This window comes from Drosophila virilis, chromosome 5 (assembly GCF_030788295.1).
Source record: "Drosophila virilis strain 15010-1051.87 chromosome 5, Dvir_AGI_RSII-ME, whole genome shotgun sequence".
Taxonomy (NCBI): Eukaryota; Metazoa; Arthropoda; class Insecta; order Diptera; family Drosophilidae; genus Drosophila; species Drosophila virilis.
The window spans coordinates 7,200,532-7,217,766 of record NC_091547.1 but is presented as its reverse complement, the minus strand read 5'-3'; the positions used below and the strand labels follow the sequence as shown (position 1 = coordinate 7,217,766).

Below are 17,235 nucleotides of genomic sequence, written 5' to 3'. Positions count from 1 at the left end.
GGCAAAGTGAAATTTTTGGCTAATTCACCGCAAAGTTTCGGCCACTCGAGCAAAAGTTCCGATATTTCGCTTAGCATTTTGCACCAAAATTTATTGCACAGAGCTTGAGCTTGCCCTCAAATTTGCATATGTAGCACACCACACATAACACAAACACACAAACACACACGTACACAACACACACACCACACAACAGACACCCACAACTCGCATTTCAACTCAACAGCAAATTTAATGAAAACGGTTCGAACATAAAGTTGAACTACATTTAAATAACAACGCCAAGCTGCTGACTAAAACTCAATTGTTCCTCTTGAGATCGTCCAGGAGCTTGGCAATCTCTTTCTTCATGGTGATGGCACGATGAGCCAAAAGCTTGGCCAGCAGGGCGTGCTTCTCAATCAGGGCAATGGCTGTAGGATCAACGAGTCCGGCATCCTTGGCCGCTGACAAAGCCTTGTATGCCTGAGCCAAGGCCAGAGTCACCTTCTGCTCGGCATGTTCGTAGGCGGCGACTATGCCGTCGCCCTTCTCCAGCCTTGCCATTTCGATGGTCTTTTTGGCCTCGGACAGCAATGAGGCAGCACTGGTTGCCATGTCGAAAACGAGCTTGGCCACATCTTCTGGATTAATTTTATTCGGTTTATCTTGGCCCGATTCTGGTTGATCGTTCTTGAAACTGGTTATAACAGGTTGAGCATCCGACAGGCAAATCGTTGTGGACGCCACACCCTGGACGGGCTCATTCTTGTCTTGATTGGCCTGCATATTGTCCGTATCTTCCTCCGACTTCATCTGCACTGCTGAACAGGTCCCTTGAGGAATATTCTCCTCCGTTTGTTCTGCTTTCGGCTCATTTACGATTTGGGGAGCTTGAACATTAAGGGTAACTGGATTAATCGGGTCAGCAATTACCAGTTGCTGTGCCTGCTTGGGATCTACAGAGTCTTTTAGATGTTCTGAAATGGTTGGCGGCTTTTCAGTTTCCTTTTTGGGCAATATATTTCCGATTGTCTGCGCATCATAAGGTAGCTGGTTAACGGGTAACAAACTCTTAGGATCCGTGCTACTGTATGTGATGTCCAGTTTGTTGAAGTCGGTTGGCTCACAGGATTGGGGTTTTTCTGTTGATTTCTTCTCTGTGATCTTGCGCCAATGAACGCAAGGATCTTCCTCTTGCTGCTCACATTCACCCAAATCTTTCTTAATGTCTTCCATACATAACGACTTTTTCTCTTCTTCCGGACAGCTTTTCTTAGCTAGTTGGCACTCTTCCTCCTCCGCATCCTCATGTTCTGACTTACAAACTTTTCCCTCCTTGTCACCTCGCTTAGGTGGCTTATCCTCATCTTGTTCCGGACCCGCCTCGATGTCCAAATCGACATGCTGTGGCTTTACATCAGCTCTTGCTGTATCCTCTCCTCGGATAATTGTCTTGTTGCAAATGTTGTATGCAGTCTCCCTCCGATGGATATCGTCATCATCGACAGGTGTCGGTTTTACCGCTGTACTGGATGCCAAAGTAGTGGCCTTTTGATCAGATTCCTTCTTTCCAACCTCTTTTCGTTTCTCTCCAACTTTCTGCCAGAGACTCTTACACATGGTAACAGCCTTTGCGGCCAAGTCTTTGGCAAAATCGATAGTCTTTGTTGCAAATTGTGCGGCAGTCTCTACCGCCTGACTTTCAGTGTTTTGCTGAACTTTGACTTTTCCATCGGCAAGTTTTTCTTTTTTTTCTGCTTCGCATGGATCCTTCGATTTATCCGTTGTGTCCTTCGATTTATCCGTTGTGTCCTTCGTTTTATCCTTTGTATCCTTTGCGGCGTCCTTTTTTACCTCAGCTGGAGCTTTGGGTTTATCACCAGCTGCGGGTGCAGATCCGGCTGGCGGTGTTTTCGGCGGTGGCGTTTTTTTAGGATCTGATTTATCATCTTTTGACGCAGACTTGCCTGATCCATCTGGCTCCTTTGGTGCCTCTTCATGCGCCACATCTTCCGATGGCCCGGGCTTCTGTTCTTCGGGTGTATGTGGCCAAAAGGTGGGTCTGTTTATAAAATCGGGTGCCTCTTGTGGATGTGCTAAACAAAACTCCTCCATGGTCATTTCCGTGTAGGGCTTCATGCATTTCAAGTGCTCCATCTTTTCCTCCAGCACTTCGATGCGCTTGTTCGATTCTGCCTTGAACTTTTTGACTTCCTTCTTGACCTCCTCAGTTTGCGCAGTCACCTCTCCAAAGTACTTGGAATGATCAAACAGGGAGTGTCGGTTAGTAAAAATGCTGTCTAGCTTGTCATATTTCTTCTCGAAATCCAACACCCAGCTGACCATATCCTGCCGCACATTCTGCTTATAATACGCCCAATCAATTGCTGGCAAATCTGGTGGATATTTCCGAAGGCGCCTTTGGAAGGTGATGAAGTTTAGCTAAGAATCTTATAGCAAGTTTGGAAGTCCAGACAGACACAACAGATACCTAATGTTCCCAATATTGTGAACATCTAATAATAACACTTACTCTTTGTATTCTTCGTTCTTCTTGGCAAACTCTTTGAACTGTTTACGCTGATTGGGCGGAACCCGCTTATATAAATCGACTAGCTCGACTGCATTGCAGCCTTTGGCCTTGCCGCCTTTATTGAAGCACTTTATGAACTGTTCCCACATTCTTGTGTTTGAAAACGGTGTCGTAAAAAATATAAATATATAATTATTTATTTAAATTATAAATAATGCGCGTGTATGTTTGAATGTGAATACGTATTGCTTGTGAGTGTTTGAGTATGTTTATGTCTACAACTATAAGTCAGCTGAATCAAGGGTAAGCTGACCTATCGTAACATAAATTAAGCACGACTATTAAACGTACAATTTTGAGTACTTCCGACTCAATGGGCCGGGCAATAAAAGCTGGCATTTACGAGCTATAGCTGCTGCTAAAAATTGCATATTCATGCATTTTCAATTAAATCAAAGTCAGGCGCGCAACGGCAACGTTCAACTAAGCAGTTGACAAACTGACAATAAAATCGAAAATTAATTCCATGTCACAGGCAACGCAGCTGCAGCCCCGACTCCAGACATCCGACACACCAAAACTTAAATGTAATTGCATAAGCAGTATGCATCAGCGGGGGCGGAGTTGTCTATTGGGCGCGGGGAGGCTGGTAATCGAACGAAATGAAAGTCACAGCAGCCCAGACACCCTGCAGGCAAAATGTGTGCAGTGGCAGTGCGCCTTCTCAACCTCTGCCCAGACAAGGCGACAACCAGCCGCACCACCAGCATCGCAGGCAATGCCATACGGTCGTCTGAAATGCTCCAAAGTGACAATCGCAATTTATAACGCAACGAAAATGGGCTAATGCCAATTCTCCAGGTAATTGTCGGTATCGAAGCGGCTGGGCAGGGTGTGAGCAGCAGGAGCAGCAGGAGCAACCCTTGACAGCTCTTGACTGCGTCCTTAATGTGAAACGAACGAGAATGAAACCAAATGCGAGAGCAGCGCCTGCGCTCTGAGGAGATACACAAACCCTCAGGTCAGCTGTCAGTTTGACAGTTGCCAAATACCCGCTGCCCACCCCCGACAGCATGTCCTCTTCCAGGATATTTTGCTTGGAACAGCTGCGCTGTGCTCTCGTGCGCTCTCACTCTCTCCCGCTCGCAGGAAGAAACACTGCGAATCGAAACAGAACACAAAATGAGAGCGCATTTGACTTCTCCGTCTGTCATCGAAATTAGTACGGTTGTGAATTTTTCGTGCATATTGTTTTTAGGCTAAACAATTAATTAAAACCTTAAGAATTTGCATATAGTTGAACATTTTGTTGCTGCTCTCGGTGTGAACAATGAAAAAGCCCAACTAAAAGCGCTTAAAGTGCTCGAATTCGTGCCCATTCGCCTGGGCCCAGCACCCAGAGAGACACTCGGCGCGCTCAACGCGTCTCTTTGTGGATTTTCTATTTGTGTATCATACAATATTGTGTTTACATTTTTTCCTGCACTGCCAAAACATTGCTAAAAATGCGCTTTTCGAGTCTTTAAGCGAATAATTTAAAGAATAATAAGCAAGAACTGATTTTGAGTAAGTCGCAAATTTTTATTAGGCAATTTCTGTTTAAATCGCAGCAAATCCTGCCTAAATATTGCCTGTATGCGTTTGTGTGTGTGTGTGTGTGTGTGTGTGTGTGCACATTCGCATGTGTATTATGTATATCTGTATTTGCGTGTGTGTGTGTGTGCTTGTACTTATAAATAACATTCTTCTGGACGGCGTTCACAATGTACTTGGGAACATACCAAATATATATGGAATTCAGCTACATAAATTTGACATATTTTAAATGGAAAATAAATTAAATACATTCTAAATTAATACATTCAAATAAATTATTTGAATTATTAAATTTGAACAATTTTTAAAATTAGTTTGTTTTCAGGAAAACTTGATGGTTTTTTCCAAATAAAGGAATTCTAAGAAATTATGATAAGCATAAGTATCTTATATATTTTATAGTCAATTTAAATACAAAGCGTGTCTCTACAAAGAAACACGTCTCAATTTTTTTGGTAAAAACACAGAAACGAGTTTTGTGGGATTTCACAGTAATGAAACACGTAATCTCTTCTGGGTTACAGAAATTACAAATACAATCTTTATTACTTTTTATACTACTACTATATAATGGGCCTCAGCAGCTCTCTCTACTGCTTTCCTTGCTTGACGCTGCAATTCCCAACAAGTTAAAGTCTCGAAGAAAAGAAAACGTCTGCTGATAATCGAAATTATACTTTCTTAAAAAAGACACAGATGTTTATGTTTATTTATGTTTATTTTTTTTATACAAAAGCACCCAAAATTAACTCAAGTTAGCCAGCATAATATTAGTATTTACTGGTCTTATTTATTTAAGAGCCAAGATTCCCTTGATTTCAGTAATTTTTGGTAGACTTTGCAGCCCCAAATCGAGCCATATAAAAGTATAAAATTTACGCAGAAACTTAATGAAACGCATTAAAATTCCGGCAGCCTAAATGAAATGAAATTGTACAAATAAACTAATTGCCTTGAAGGATACTTTACAACTTTGGTCAGTGGCAGCAGCAACAAAAACAACAACAACAACAATTGCCACTAAAACGTCAGCAGCTGCTGCTGCTGCTGCTGATGTTGTTGTTGTTGTTGTTGTGCATTTTGTTGTTGTTTTTTTGTTATTTTGTAATTTTGTTGCCCGGGAGCGAGCGTTGCGGAATAAACACAATTTGCGGCAAGCGGATAATGTGCAAAAATAAATTTCCACAGCGGCTGATGGCTTAGAATTTTAATGTAATTTATTTTGTGGAAACAAACAGCAGCACAAAACAGCAGCAGCGGCAAATAAAGTATGACCAACATAAAAATTTATGCGCAGAAATTGAAAATACGCCAACACTCGAACCCAAAAGTCTCTCTCTGCATAGGCAACGTACTCCTAGATATATATATTCGAGAGTTGGGGTCGCTTCGTTAAGCCTTTCACGCTCGTCCAAAAACTTTAAAGTGCGCAATTTAAATGAAAATTTAGCTTCAGACCCTCAAGCGTATCATGCAACGCAAGCAGACTAACCAAGTAGTTACACACACACGCGCACTCACACATAGCAAGGTTGCCGCCAACTATTTATGAGGCACGCTTGACGGGACAAGGGGCATGGAACACGGGGCAGAGCCTTGCCTAGCAGCCAAGTGATTTTATGCTAATATTATGGGTCATTGGGATTTGCGCACAGCAAAGTGCTTGTTAAACATTTCATTAGACTTAGTGTAAATACCCGCGGTTAACAGGCGCTCGTAAAACCTTCACACACACACACACACACATACACACACTCATGTGGTTTTGGAGCCACACAAAAGACCGTTTAGCATTCGATATTAGCGAAAGTTTCGAGCTGCTTACGAGTAGTTTGTGAAATTGAAAGTGGCTTCGATGTGCGGCTCTCTGTGATAGCATATGGTGCCCTGCCCCAACCGCTGGCCCATTCCGGCACCAGCCCTGCCTTTGAAATTCAATCGATATACGCAAGTCAACTCTACATACTTGCAGCGTCTATGTAATTACCCAGCATATGCTGTCAAGGGCGAGCAAAATGAAAATTTGAAAATAAATTTATCAAAAATACTCGGGCCTGACCCGTCGCAACGAGATGGTAATGCCAAGGCTGGACCCAAATTCGTTACTTTCGCTATATGCGATACACAGCGCCTGTCGCAGGATAATGCCAAATCATGTCAGTCGCACATGTGGCCACATTACGTTTATTAAAATCGTGCCCTGCTGACGCTGACACAGTGCAAAATGCGTTTTTGATCAACTGCCGCGTCACTGAAAAGCTGAAAAACTGAAAACCGTAGCTGGAATGGAAACTGAAAATTCGTTAACACCCACCCGGCTAGAAAGTCTTTCAGCTTGTAGATGCATAGATACGCAGCCCAGATATTAGAGTACGTTGACAAATGATTTGAGTTCCTCGAATTCGGATTTCGAGAACGCGCATGAATAATGCCAAGCGTCGGCAGTTTAAAGCGTTAAATTTACGTTGCGGCCGCGGCCGAGCTCGACTGAGTGTCTGCAATAATTGGAAAATTTTCATTTGTCCTTTTGCCCTTGCGAATGACATAAGGCCAAGCAGGCGACTGGCGACTGGCTCCGGCTCGGGCTCGGGCTCCGGCTCCGGCTCTGTTTCTGGCTCTGACTCCAACTCCAGCTACGGCTGCCGCTCTGCCTCTCAGATCGGGCAACAAACGAGCTGTAGGCGCATTTGCCATCTGTCACTCTGGCACTCGTGATGAATGTGTTTGACGTGCAGCCCGGCGCGCCCACGAGCATTGCTAACGGTGATGTTGCCAGTTGCCAGTTGCTCGTTGGCCGTTGCCCGTTGCCCGTTGCCATTGCCAGGCAGCAGCCACAGCTTCTGTTTCAGCTACAGTTCACCCACCCGATCCCATTTCCATGCCCATGCCCTTACCCAATCCCGCGGCTCATGATGAAACGCACCGCAGCGCCGCATGACGTTGCATACTTTGCGGCGCGCTGGCTACTGTGAATGATGTGGCACGGGCTGCTCGCTGATTTTGCGCACGTCAGACAAAACGACGCCCCTGTCAATAGTCAACGCTGAAAATATAAATGGTTTGACTTCATTTTGCGCGGCAAATTGCCCAAACAACAAATGCACAAGACAAGCCAGCAACACGACGAGTATTTGGCTAATAGCAAGGGCGTGATTGCTTCTTTAACAATGTACTTTCCGCTCTGCTTCTTCCATTGCAGCTTAAGTTCGCACAACAAAGGATAGCGACACTCACGAAATACAGACATACATGCATATATAGTATATACACGCACTGAACGGCCACGCGGATATACACATTAAGGAGCGCAAACAGTGGCACCTACACCTACCAACAGCAATGCAAACAACTAGAACTCGAACTCGAGCTCGACAGGAGCAGCAACAGCAGCAGCAGCAGCTGTTGGTGCTGCAGCAGCAACATATGCCGCACATGTGGCAGCAACGTCAATGGCTCCTGCTCGCCTGCGTCCTCATGTTGACACTGTTCACGCGCACTATTCAAGGGATTACCGAGGAGCTGTCACCAGGTAAGTGTGGCCAAGTGTGATTACAAAAACAAATGCTCCAACTAGAACTCTGACTCCGGCTCTGCATCTGCCTCTGCCTTCGCGCTGCTCTGCTCGCCTAGTTGCATTTTCACAACAGCTATTCCATGCTCTCTAACAATAGACTCGAGCTGAGGCACAGACGCCCATCCATTGTGGCATTACTGTCGCCCCATCACCTGCTGCATGGCTGATTGGCCAATGCCAGTTGGAAAACGAAAACAACAGAGCACAATAAACAGCACAGAATAAACATCACATATCGAACAATCTCTTACACTATGTGGTATATACATGCACTAGCATCGAGCACACAAAATGGGTCACAGAATAATCCTATGTCAACTATTTTACTATTTTCTAATGAATAGCACTGAAATGTAAACAACCCGCAGACAAAAGCGTGCATTTGAATTTTTAAATAATGAATGTTCTTTTCCATCAACATCTCACTCTATTCACGCGGATTAGACAACAATCAGGCACATTGATTAATTGTTGACAGGAGAACTGTATTTTAATTTGTCATAATTACCAACGCAGACATTTTTTTTAAATTCTCAATTAAATCAGCTATTTACAATGACGATCCATAAAGGTCGCGTTAGCCCTCTCGTTATTATTTCCTCAAAATTAATAATGAATTATATAATATACTCCATAAACTTTTATCAGATGATTGCTTCGTTATAAACGCATTAAAATTTAAATTAGGCATTGCACAGATAAGACAGATTATATGATTAATCGATTCGGCATCATATAATTCCTGAGTCATATCATTCTTTTAAAAATATAAATATTTTTTTCAATTATTAATTAATATTGATACATTTGCAAATTAATTTGATTTTCATTCCCATTTAATAACATTTCTTAATGGATATAACAATAGTCCATATATACCTATTCTAGATGTATGTATATTTCGTTTTGATTCCCTGTGCATAGATTGAATGCTACCTTAATTTGAGGAAATTTGAAATATAGCTCTGTAAAATGATCCAACAACTTGATTTGCACTAAATAATTGTCGAAACTGTGTCATTGCACTTGCAGTTTTGTCTGTGTGAAAGGGTCTTTGGACAAGTAAATTAATTACCTGTATCTGTTATATCGTTGGGTGTGTTGGCCTGGTAATTGAATGTTGAATATTAATTGCAAGTGTTCGGCTAGGTAACCAAGTTGGCAAAATGGGCTAACAATTGAGTGTTTCACAAAGTGTACAATTAAGTTGGCAACGGAATAAAGATATCTCGTGTACAATCCATGCCGTATAATCAGCAGAAATTCAATTATATTATTCATAAATAGCCGTGCAGACAGAGAAATGTACTCACAGCTTGGCATCTATGCCACATATACTAAGTAGATATCCATCCGCCTGTCTATCCATAATGTATGTTTATGCTTTCGCAAACTTCAATCAGGTGAATGTAGCTCAATTGGCAGTCGTACAATAAATAAACAATCACAAAACAACCAACTCGAGCCGAGCCGACCTACTACACAAGTACATCAATATTAATTATGCAAATGATTTGCTCGACTCGGCCCAATTCTGGTCCCAGCAATAGGCGAAGCCTTGGCATCCCTGTAGCTTAAGCTCATTATAAGTGCATTAGCCGAAAAGTGTCAGTCGTGCTTTGCTTGTTAGTGTAAGCCCGGCCAACTCCATTAAAATGTCTTAGCCAAGTGGTGCTCAGTGGCGATGTACGGCCGGGAGCCCATTTCAAAAATTTTCAATTTTCCTGCCCAGCTGGCAGATTGGGCCAGAAAGCGAAATTATGATGAATGCGCCACGCTTTGACCCAAATAAATTTGTCAATTTATCATTTGCCCAAAAATGAGATGCCGCTGCCCGGATTTATGCCACTCGATTCGCTCAAAAGCAACAATTGGCGGGTTCTATGTGGCTTGAGATGGGCTGCGTGGGCTTGGATTGGGTTGGGTTGTGTTTGGTTGGGTTGGGTTGGGGTGGTTGCCACTCAAAAATGATGCCATCTTATGATAATTTGAGCTACCCCAGCATGTATATATATATAGATGTACACATCCTTTGTTGCTGGCATGGGCTTCTGTTTCGGCTGCTTGCCACAAAGTTTTGAGCTCAACAACAGCAACAATTGTGTCTTGTGGGTCGGATAAGTGTCGGCTTATGCACTTATTAAACAATAATAATTGCAAATCATTTTACTTGACTTGTGTGCGGCTTCCATTGCTGCTGCTGATGCTGCTGCTGCTGCTGCTTAGGCTGCGGCTGCTTCTGATGCCACTTGACTGCTGAGTGTGTGGCTTGATTTTGATTTGAATTAGGCAGCTTGTCTTGGCCAGGCTAATCATATAATAGCTCCTTTATATGCATAACTTTTTCTCGGGTTCACATGTTACAAAACATTTGCCAAGAGAGTTCAAGATTTTTCAATTGTTTGCTGTGGAAGAGATTTAACAAGCTGCCAGCTGCAAGTGAAGTGATTCACTTGCCTCAAGTTTTCCAATTGAACAATGAAAATTCGTTAAAGTTTTACACGCGCACTTGTATTCTATGGTCTGTGTTGGTGTGTATGTGTGTTAGTGTGTGTGTATGTGTGTGTGTGTGTGTGCGAGTGTGTGCGAGTGTGTGTCTAGAGCAGCGTTATAAGTTTTGAGTTTCTTCTTTTGAGGCCAACAATTCAGATCAAACAACGATTATTTCCAAAGTTTTATTAATATACCAATGCGACTTTACAAAACAATTAAGGATTGAATATGTTAGTCTGTTGACAACAAAAAAAACATGGACAGCAATTTATCCATTCAGAAAAGCAATCAAAATAGATTTGATATGTATCGAAATGCAGTGGAAAAGGCGAAAAGTTTTTTAGTTTAATGAACATCATTTTCAGAAGGTGGAAGATACATTTTATATATTTATCAATTGAACCATCTTTGATTCTAAGCACGAAACAAATGTAAAGATCGAGCACGAATTCGTTTTTAACCCTTGAATCACGAGAAGATTTTTATTATTCATTCTCTTTAGTGGATAAATACGACTTGCATCTGAAATTGTTCAGTTTTGTGTTTTGTGGCCATCGACAATTAAGTTTGAAAATGGTTGGAAAACACTTAACTCGCTTGACAGCATTTTTGCGCCGACCATTGTGGGGCATTAATATTACTTGCCGTCATTGTGGAATTTATATTAATGATCTATGGAGTACGTATTAAAAAATGAGCACAAATGACAGGGACGGACCGCGCAGCAGAAGGAGATGAACGGATGGGGTAGTGAAGGCAAACAGCACGCGGATATGCTTGAGATGATTAACTTTAAAGGCGAAACCGAAATGAGGATGAATGGCATTAAGTGAGTTTTTGTTTAACAGCAGCATAGACAATGCCACAGACAAGCGCTTGATTTGAGGAGGGGGTAGGAGACAGAGAGACAGGATTGGGCCACATCGCCAGCCAAGTGGCGGAAGGGTCACCCTCTTATACTTATTATTATTAATGAAGAGTGCAAAAAAAAAATGATATAAAAAAAGCATAAAAAATGAAATGAAGAGCCAGAAAAGGTGCGTAAAAGGCACCTTAACAGCGCGAAATTATAAATGTCGAATAATGAGGGGCTGTGAGAATTTACCCGGAGGGATGGGGCTGGGTGAGTCGCACATTATATAACATACATTTATATACATTTTGACTGGGTAATGGTGAAAATAATAAAAGGGAATTATTAATATGACAAAAGACAAATGACTGAAGCTGGCAACAGCAATACAAGCCGAAGGACACTCCACACACACACACACACACACACACACACACACACCCACACCCACAGGGAGAGAGAGATTGGGCTAACCACAGACAGAGGGAGCGCAACAAAGACAAACGGCCAGGCCATGGCCTGTGACAGGGTTGAAGGATGGGTGTTGGTTAGCTTCGTCCTTTGACTTTGCTGTCTGTCCTGTGGCGAATTGAAAATGTGGTTTAGCCACACTTCTCTATAGAATTGTGCGTGTGGGCAAAGGATGCGAGCATGCTGGTCCCTTTTCTTTTGGGCAAAAAGGTCAAAGGCAGCAACAAAATACATTATGTGCTAATGCAAAGTCCATGTTAATAAATGTTTATTGAATTAATGATGATTAATATTTTGCATTTTGACATTTTGGCTTCTGTCTGCCGCTAAAACTTTAACCGCAACTGGAACAATAAGAACTTGTCGCTTGGACTGTCTTTCGATTATTTCCGCCTTTGAAGATGCGATCTTTTGTTTGCAATTTTCGCTACTCAAGTTGATTTATTGTGCACAGTATTGTGTGTGCTTTTTTTTTCTACTCTCCTTTGCCGCACTTACATTCTGACAACAATTTATAGCTAAAATTCTTGTCACACACACATACACATGCTGAGCGAGTCACACACCTGCCACGTGCCTTTGCTCACATGCCCGATTTTCAGCTATTTCATGTTTTATTTAGTGCATTTTCTTGCCTGAGTGCAATTGCAGCCCCCGTTCCCCCCGTTCGCCCCACCAAAAACACCAATCGGGCTGGCTTCCAGCTTCCTGGCCAATAATTCCTAAGTTGTGTGCGCTGCATTGGCATTTTTTTCGATTATTGGTTTTCTTTCATTTGATTGCACATTTACACATTTTTTGCACCTTTTTCGGCTCTGCTTGCACCACAAATTTTTACACGTTTTGCCATTTTTTCAGCACCCCCCCGCCGCCCTGCCCCTGGGTTTGTTGCTGTAACTGGCTGGGGATTTTGGCTTTGTTTGTTATTTTTTCGCCGAGTTTTCTCTATTTTTTTTTTTCTTTTGCCTGACTGTGTGACATTTTTTGGCTCGATTTTTGGTGCTTTTCCTTGGGCTGCTGACGCTGTCAAGTGTTTTGTCGCTTGTCAACGATTTTTCACAACTTCCGTTGCGAAAATGCTTGCCAAATAGTTTGCGTGTGTGTTTGCCAATAGCAATTTTGGATATTTATTGCAAAATGCACTGACTGTGAAAAATCGCGAGTGCAGCTCGTCCCGGCCCTGGCTCTGGCTCTGGGTGTGGCCTTGGGAGGCAGGCAGGGCCCAAACAGGTGGTACATAAGCGCTCGCATTTAGTCAGCTGACATGCCAGACCCATGCCAGTGTTTAAATCGTTTAATTGGACACTTTGTAACACTGGTCGACAGCCCGCAAACATTTTCGACTGTCTGCTCTGGCAAAATGCTGCATATTATTAAATTAGCGACAGACACAAAGTGCTTTGCATATGAAAAGTGACAGTAAGTGCACGAACCCACCCCATCTCATGGGCAACAAAAAATATGTAACCAGAAAAAGATGAAGCCCCACTGTGCATGTGTTAGTGCACCCTTATGCATAGGAGTCCAGCCCCAGCCCTAGCGGGGCGACACACGTCCGTTTCACGTAGTTAAATGTCCTTGCTGCCCCCCTACTCTCCCATCCGCCCACTCGGTTGAGCCAAATGAGAGCTGGCTGGCGCAATAAACTTAAAAGCCTTGTCATGTTTACTTATCATTCGTTTTTCACAGCGCGCCACTTAATTGCGTTAGTGAGCATTTTCATACCCTGTACCCAAAGCCAAGAGTCTGCTATCTAGTGGGTATGTAGGTAAGCCTTGTGAATATCAAGTGTAGAGCACAATTGAATAACAGAATTATACTTTTTTATTTTAAAGTTTTGCCTTCTATGTTCAATGAATTTACATCGCAGAGAATTCAGTCTCCTTTCAATTGAAAGTTATGTGCGATTCAAAAGCTTAACAATATATGGAATTATTTTTTATAATGTTATTAGTCAGAGCTTGTGCACATGTTTTTAGAGCATTCACTAGTCGACTGTTAAAAATATTACATATTTTTCATATTTTTGACATGTTTTATATCATACTTATTTTTTTTTTACCTTGGGCAACAATTTGTTAAATTACGACTCTTTTTTAGCTCTTACAAATTTTTTTTTTACCACAGATCTTTGCCTTTGACCTGAATCAATTTAGGAATAATTCAAGACTTCACACTGTGAACTGAAACTTGTGGAATAAATCAAGTTACATATTTTGATTCCAACAAGAAAACGCATAAGCTTAGATTTCAAGCCCTAAGACAATTTGAGAAATTTTTAAGCTGCTAGCTTCGGTTCGGACTTGCCTCAATTGCTTCTCTTCTAATATGCTAAGAATATGAAATATCGATATTTAATTAATGGTCAATTTATATTCAGAAAGATTTAACTTAAAGATCTGACCAGCTGTGCTGTCAGCCCAATAGCCAAAAACATGGCCCCGATTTCAGGTGTAACGTATAAGATATATATTTGCATAGCTAATTATTGAGACAAACTTTTCGTGAACCTGATCTCTCTGTAGCTAAAATTATTATAAGGCTGTCGAGAAATTCACAGACTCACGCGGCTTGAAATAAATAATCATTGTTTTTGATAATCTACTCAGATGGAAACAATTTGCAATATATACTTTACAGGCTTAAGTATTTTTATTTATTTATAAGTCTTAATAGCATGCCTCAAGTATTCTATATTTTATCGAATTATTACGCGTATTTGCTAACTGCAAAAATAATTATAATTGATTGCCCTCATTTGCTATAAATTGTAGTTTAGATCTGCAACAGAAAATAGCTCAGTTATTTCGTAATAATTACAGCTTAAAATAGAAACATTTGAAAATAATATGAAAAGCGACTGCTGAAAAGCAACTTTCTGTTGCCTGCGGTGCACATTTTCAGGTAGGAAATAAAATAACTTTCGGATTGCCGCCAGCTGTGCGGCCCGTGCCGTGTCCGCACTTCAAAGGGACGCTCGCTTTTTCGATTTGAACTTTTTTAGCGCTGGCGGTCAAATTGTGGCACAAATAATTAATTTTTTGGCTGTCATATTTACGCAGTCTGTGACGTAATTACGCGGAATACAGCAGCTGGCGTCATTAAAATAACTGACATTACACTATGCCAATCTATATTTTGTATTTTAAAGCTGTGCTGTTGTTTTGTTTCTACAGCCGAATTGCTTAACGAGCATCGTATGGACCCAGTCTAAGTGAGAGCTGGGCATACAAAGTTTAGACAAACTCGTACATGCATTTTGCATAAGAGCGCCCCGAAAGTTGCATCCGTGCCCTGGTAACAAATACGCCAAATAAACAAAGAGACAGGCAGATGGACAGATGGAGCAAAGCAGATAGTGGGTGAGTCGGAAAGTGAGGGGCGGGCAGACAGTGAGACAGCTTGGCACACTAGAGTTTGATGTAAAATGCTAGGCAAGAGCAATAACAATAGACAAACACACTGGGGAATCAACACCAAGCAAACAGGCTACAGCAGCAACAACAACAATGGGACAAAGAACGGACATATGCAAAGCGTCTGCTCTCAGCAGAGGCAGAGGCGGAAACAGAATCAGGGGCAGGGGCAGGGGCAGCGGCAAAGGGAGCAAAAGGAAAATTAGAGTAGCAATCGTAGCATTCGTTGCATGCTCAAACCCAGGCAAATGAGTCAGGAGGCGGAACAGGCGGAGAAGGAGAAGCGAATGATATCAGTTGAAGATACTCGCATACACACACACATAAACACTCGGGCACACACTCACAGACTGTGTTGGTTAGCACGTCAATTGCAGAGGCATGTGGATATGTGCTCCCAAGTGGCAGCTGCATGACGTACCGAGTCCGAACCGAACCAAACCAAACCAAACCGAAACCAGCCAATGGCACAAACAAAAAGGCTTATTTCCCAAAAATACAGATATATACAAGAGAAAATATGTATATATATATATATATAAATACATATACATATGCACATATGTATATTTCAAGTGAGGTTTGGTGGCTGGATTTGAAACTGGGAAAACTTCTGTTAAGCACAATTATGTGTGCATGTGGAACGCATAGAAGCGCATAATGGACAACTAAAACAAGTGCACTGAGTGCTCAAGTAGCCAACAGCCCCAAGTGATGTTTGCAAAGTTTCCAAGGGTCTTAGGAGCCGGGCCAAGCAAGCAGGCAGCGGCAGCGGCAGGTGGCGGCGGTGTTCTTCTGGTCAACTTCACCTTGTAGAGATTCGCCTGTAGTTAAAGCAAAATTGAAAATGCCAAATGATTCACACACTCGACGCCTTATTGCTTATTTGCACTCGAGCCGAGTGGAGTGTCTTGTATACATATATATGTGTTTCCCTCTCTCTCTCTCTCTCTAGCTTTAAGCATGCACGAACGCAAACGTCAGAAACAAGCGCGCTCGAAAGTATGCTACACAAATTGTACGTATCAAAATTGAAAATGAGTTGATATCTTATATCCTGTGGCTGTGGCTGGATTTATTAATTAATCATGCTAACTACTAAAAATTGTTTTAGGCAGTTTTCATTTTGTGTTGCAAAATTGTAAAATAAAATGTTCCATTTTTTTAAACAAGGGAAATGGGCAAACAGCTCATAATTTGACATGTCAAAGATTAAATATTCTCGTCGATATTTTTATGAGCCTTTTTGCCTATGTCGACGCAGAGAAATCTGAGCTGTAGGTAATTAACATTTATTTTATAAATACACAGAGACGCAGATATTTAAGCATATACCATCTTGTTCTGCATGAAATCGTGTTTCATACATACAGAGTCGTGCTAGTCGTGAAATTTTTCAGTTCCATCAAGCTAAATTCCTGTTGTTATTAATTATTGGTTAGTTATATTACCCAAAGCAAGGGTATTTATATATAAGATATATATATATATATATATATATATATATATATATATATATGTAAATTGCTCTTTAGCTCCCCAACAATTGTAATGCGCTTAAAATTGAACAATGAATTGTTGCTGCAGCTGTAACTTAGTAAGCCTACTTACTTAATGGTAACAAAGGCACAATCCACTGACAGACAGACAGAGAGAGAGAGAGAGAGAGAGGGTTAGACTGTTTGACTGACAGACAGAGAGACAGTGAGACAGCGAGACAGACTGACGGCAACAATAACAACGGCAAGTCCTACTCCATTCCCATCGAAGTGGAGTCTGTGCAATTAATAATGCGCTGTCGGCGCTCACAATACCGAAAAGACACTCTGCAGAATTCTAAGTCATTTCATAATTTCCATCTTTTTTGCTAATGATGCATTGGCTTTTATATTGTTGTCTCGACTGCCTTAGCCCTGCCTACTGCAGACGGGCAAACAAAGAGAACTCTCGGGCAAAAGGAATTTTGTAAACTTCTTTGCCAGCAAACAGAATAATTCAACAAAATTGAATTAAAAAAAAAGAGGAATGGCTTTCAAATATTCAATTGCTGGCTAAATTTTGAATATTCAAATTCCAAATTGAAAATTTGAAATGCTTTCTAATATAAAAAGAGCACATGAATGTTTAACTTTTGCTCTTAATCTTAAATAATGAAAATGAAATATGGAACTGCGTTGCAAGTTGGATGCATGTCTCCCACACCCGCTCCACCGCTGCTCCTCAATCAATTATGGACAAATGTAATAAACTTGTGTGTCTCTCCAAGTGTGTGTGTTCGTATGTGCGTATTTGTGTTTGTTATTTGCATAAATGCAAG

General features: G+C 41.5%; 2 protein-coding genes across 2 annotated transcripts in view; one reads left to right on the top strand and one right to left on the bottom strand.

Moving 5' to 3' along the window:
• Nucleotides 1-212: 212 nt before the first annotated feature.
• knon (knotted onions) lies at nucleotides 213-2,755 on the bottom strand. The gene is made up of 2 exons (XM_002050814.4): nucleotides 2,516-2,755; nucleotides 213-2,401 (listed from the first exon to the last, which is right to left on the bottom strand). The coding sequence occupies exons 1-2, from the start codon at nucleotides 2,662-2,664 to the stop codon at nucleotides 301-303; spliced, it is 2,250 nt and encodes a 749-aa protein (XP_002050850.2). The 5' UTR covers nucleotides 2,665-2,755; the 3' UTR covers nucleotides 213-300.
• A 4,574-nt stretch (nucleotides 2,756-7,329) lies between these two features.
• Sema2a (Semaphorin 2a) overlaps nucleotides 7,330-17,235 on the top strand; it is a 42,401-nt gene continuing 32,495 nt past the window's right edge. The window contains exon 1 of the mRNA XM_032436527.2: nucleotides 7,330-7,640. Coding sequence (XP_032292418.1) covers nucleotides 7,451-7,640 — 190 coding nt within the window. The 5' untranslated portion in view covers nucleotides 7,330-7,450. The remainder of the gene's footprint in view (nucleotides 7,641-17,235) is intronic.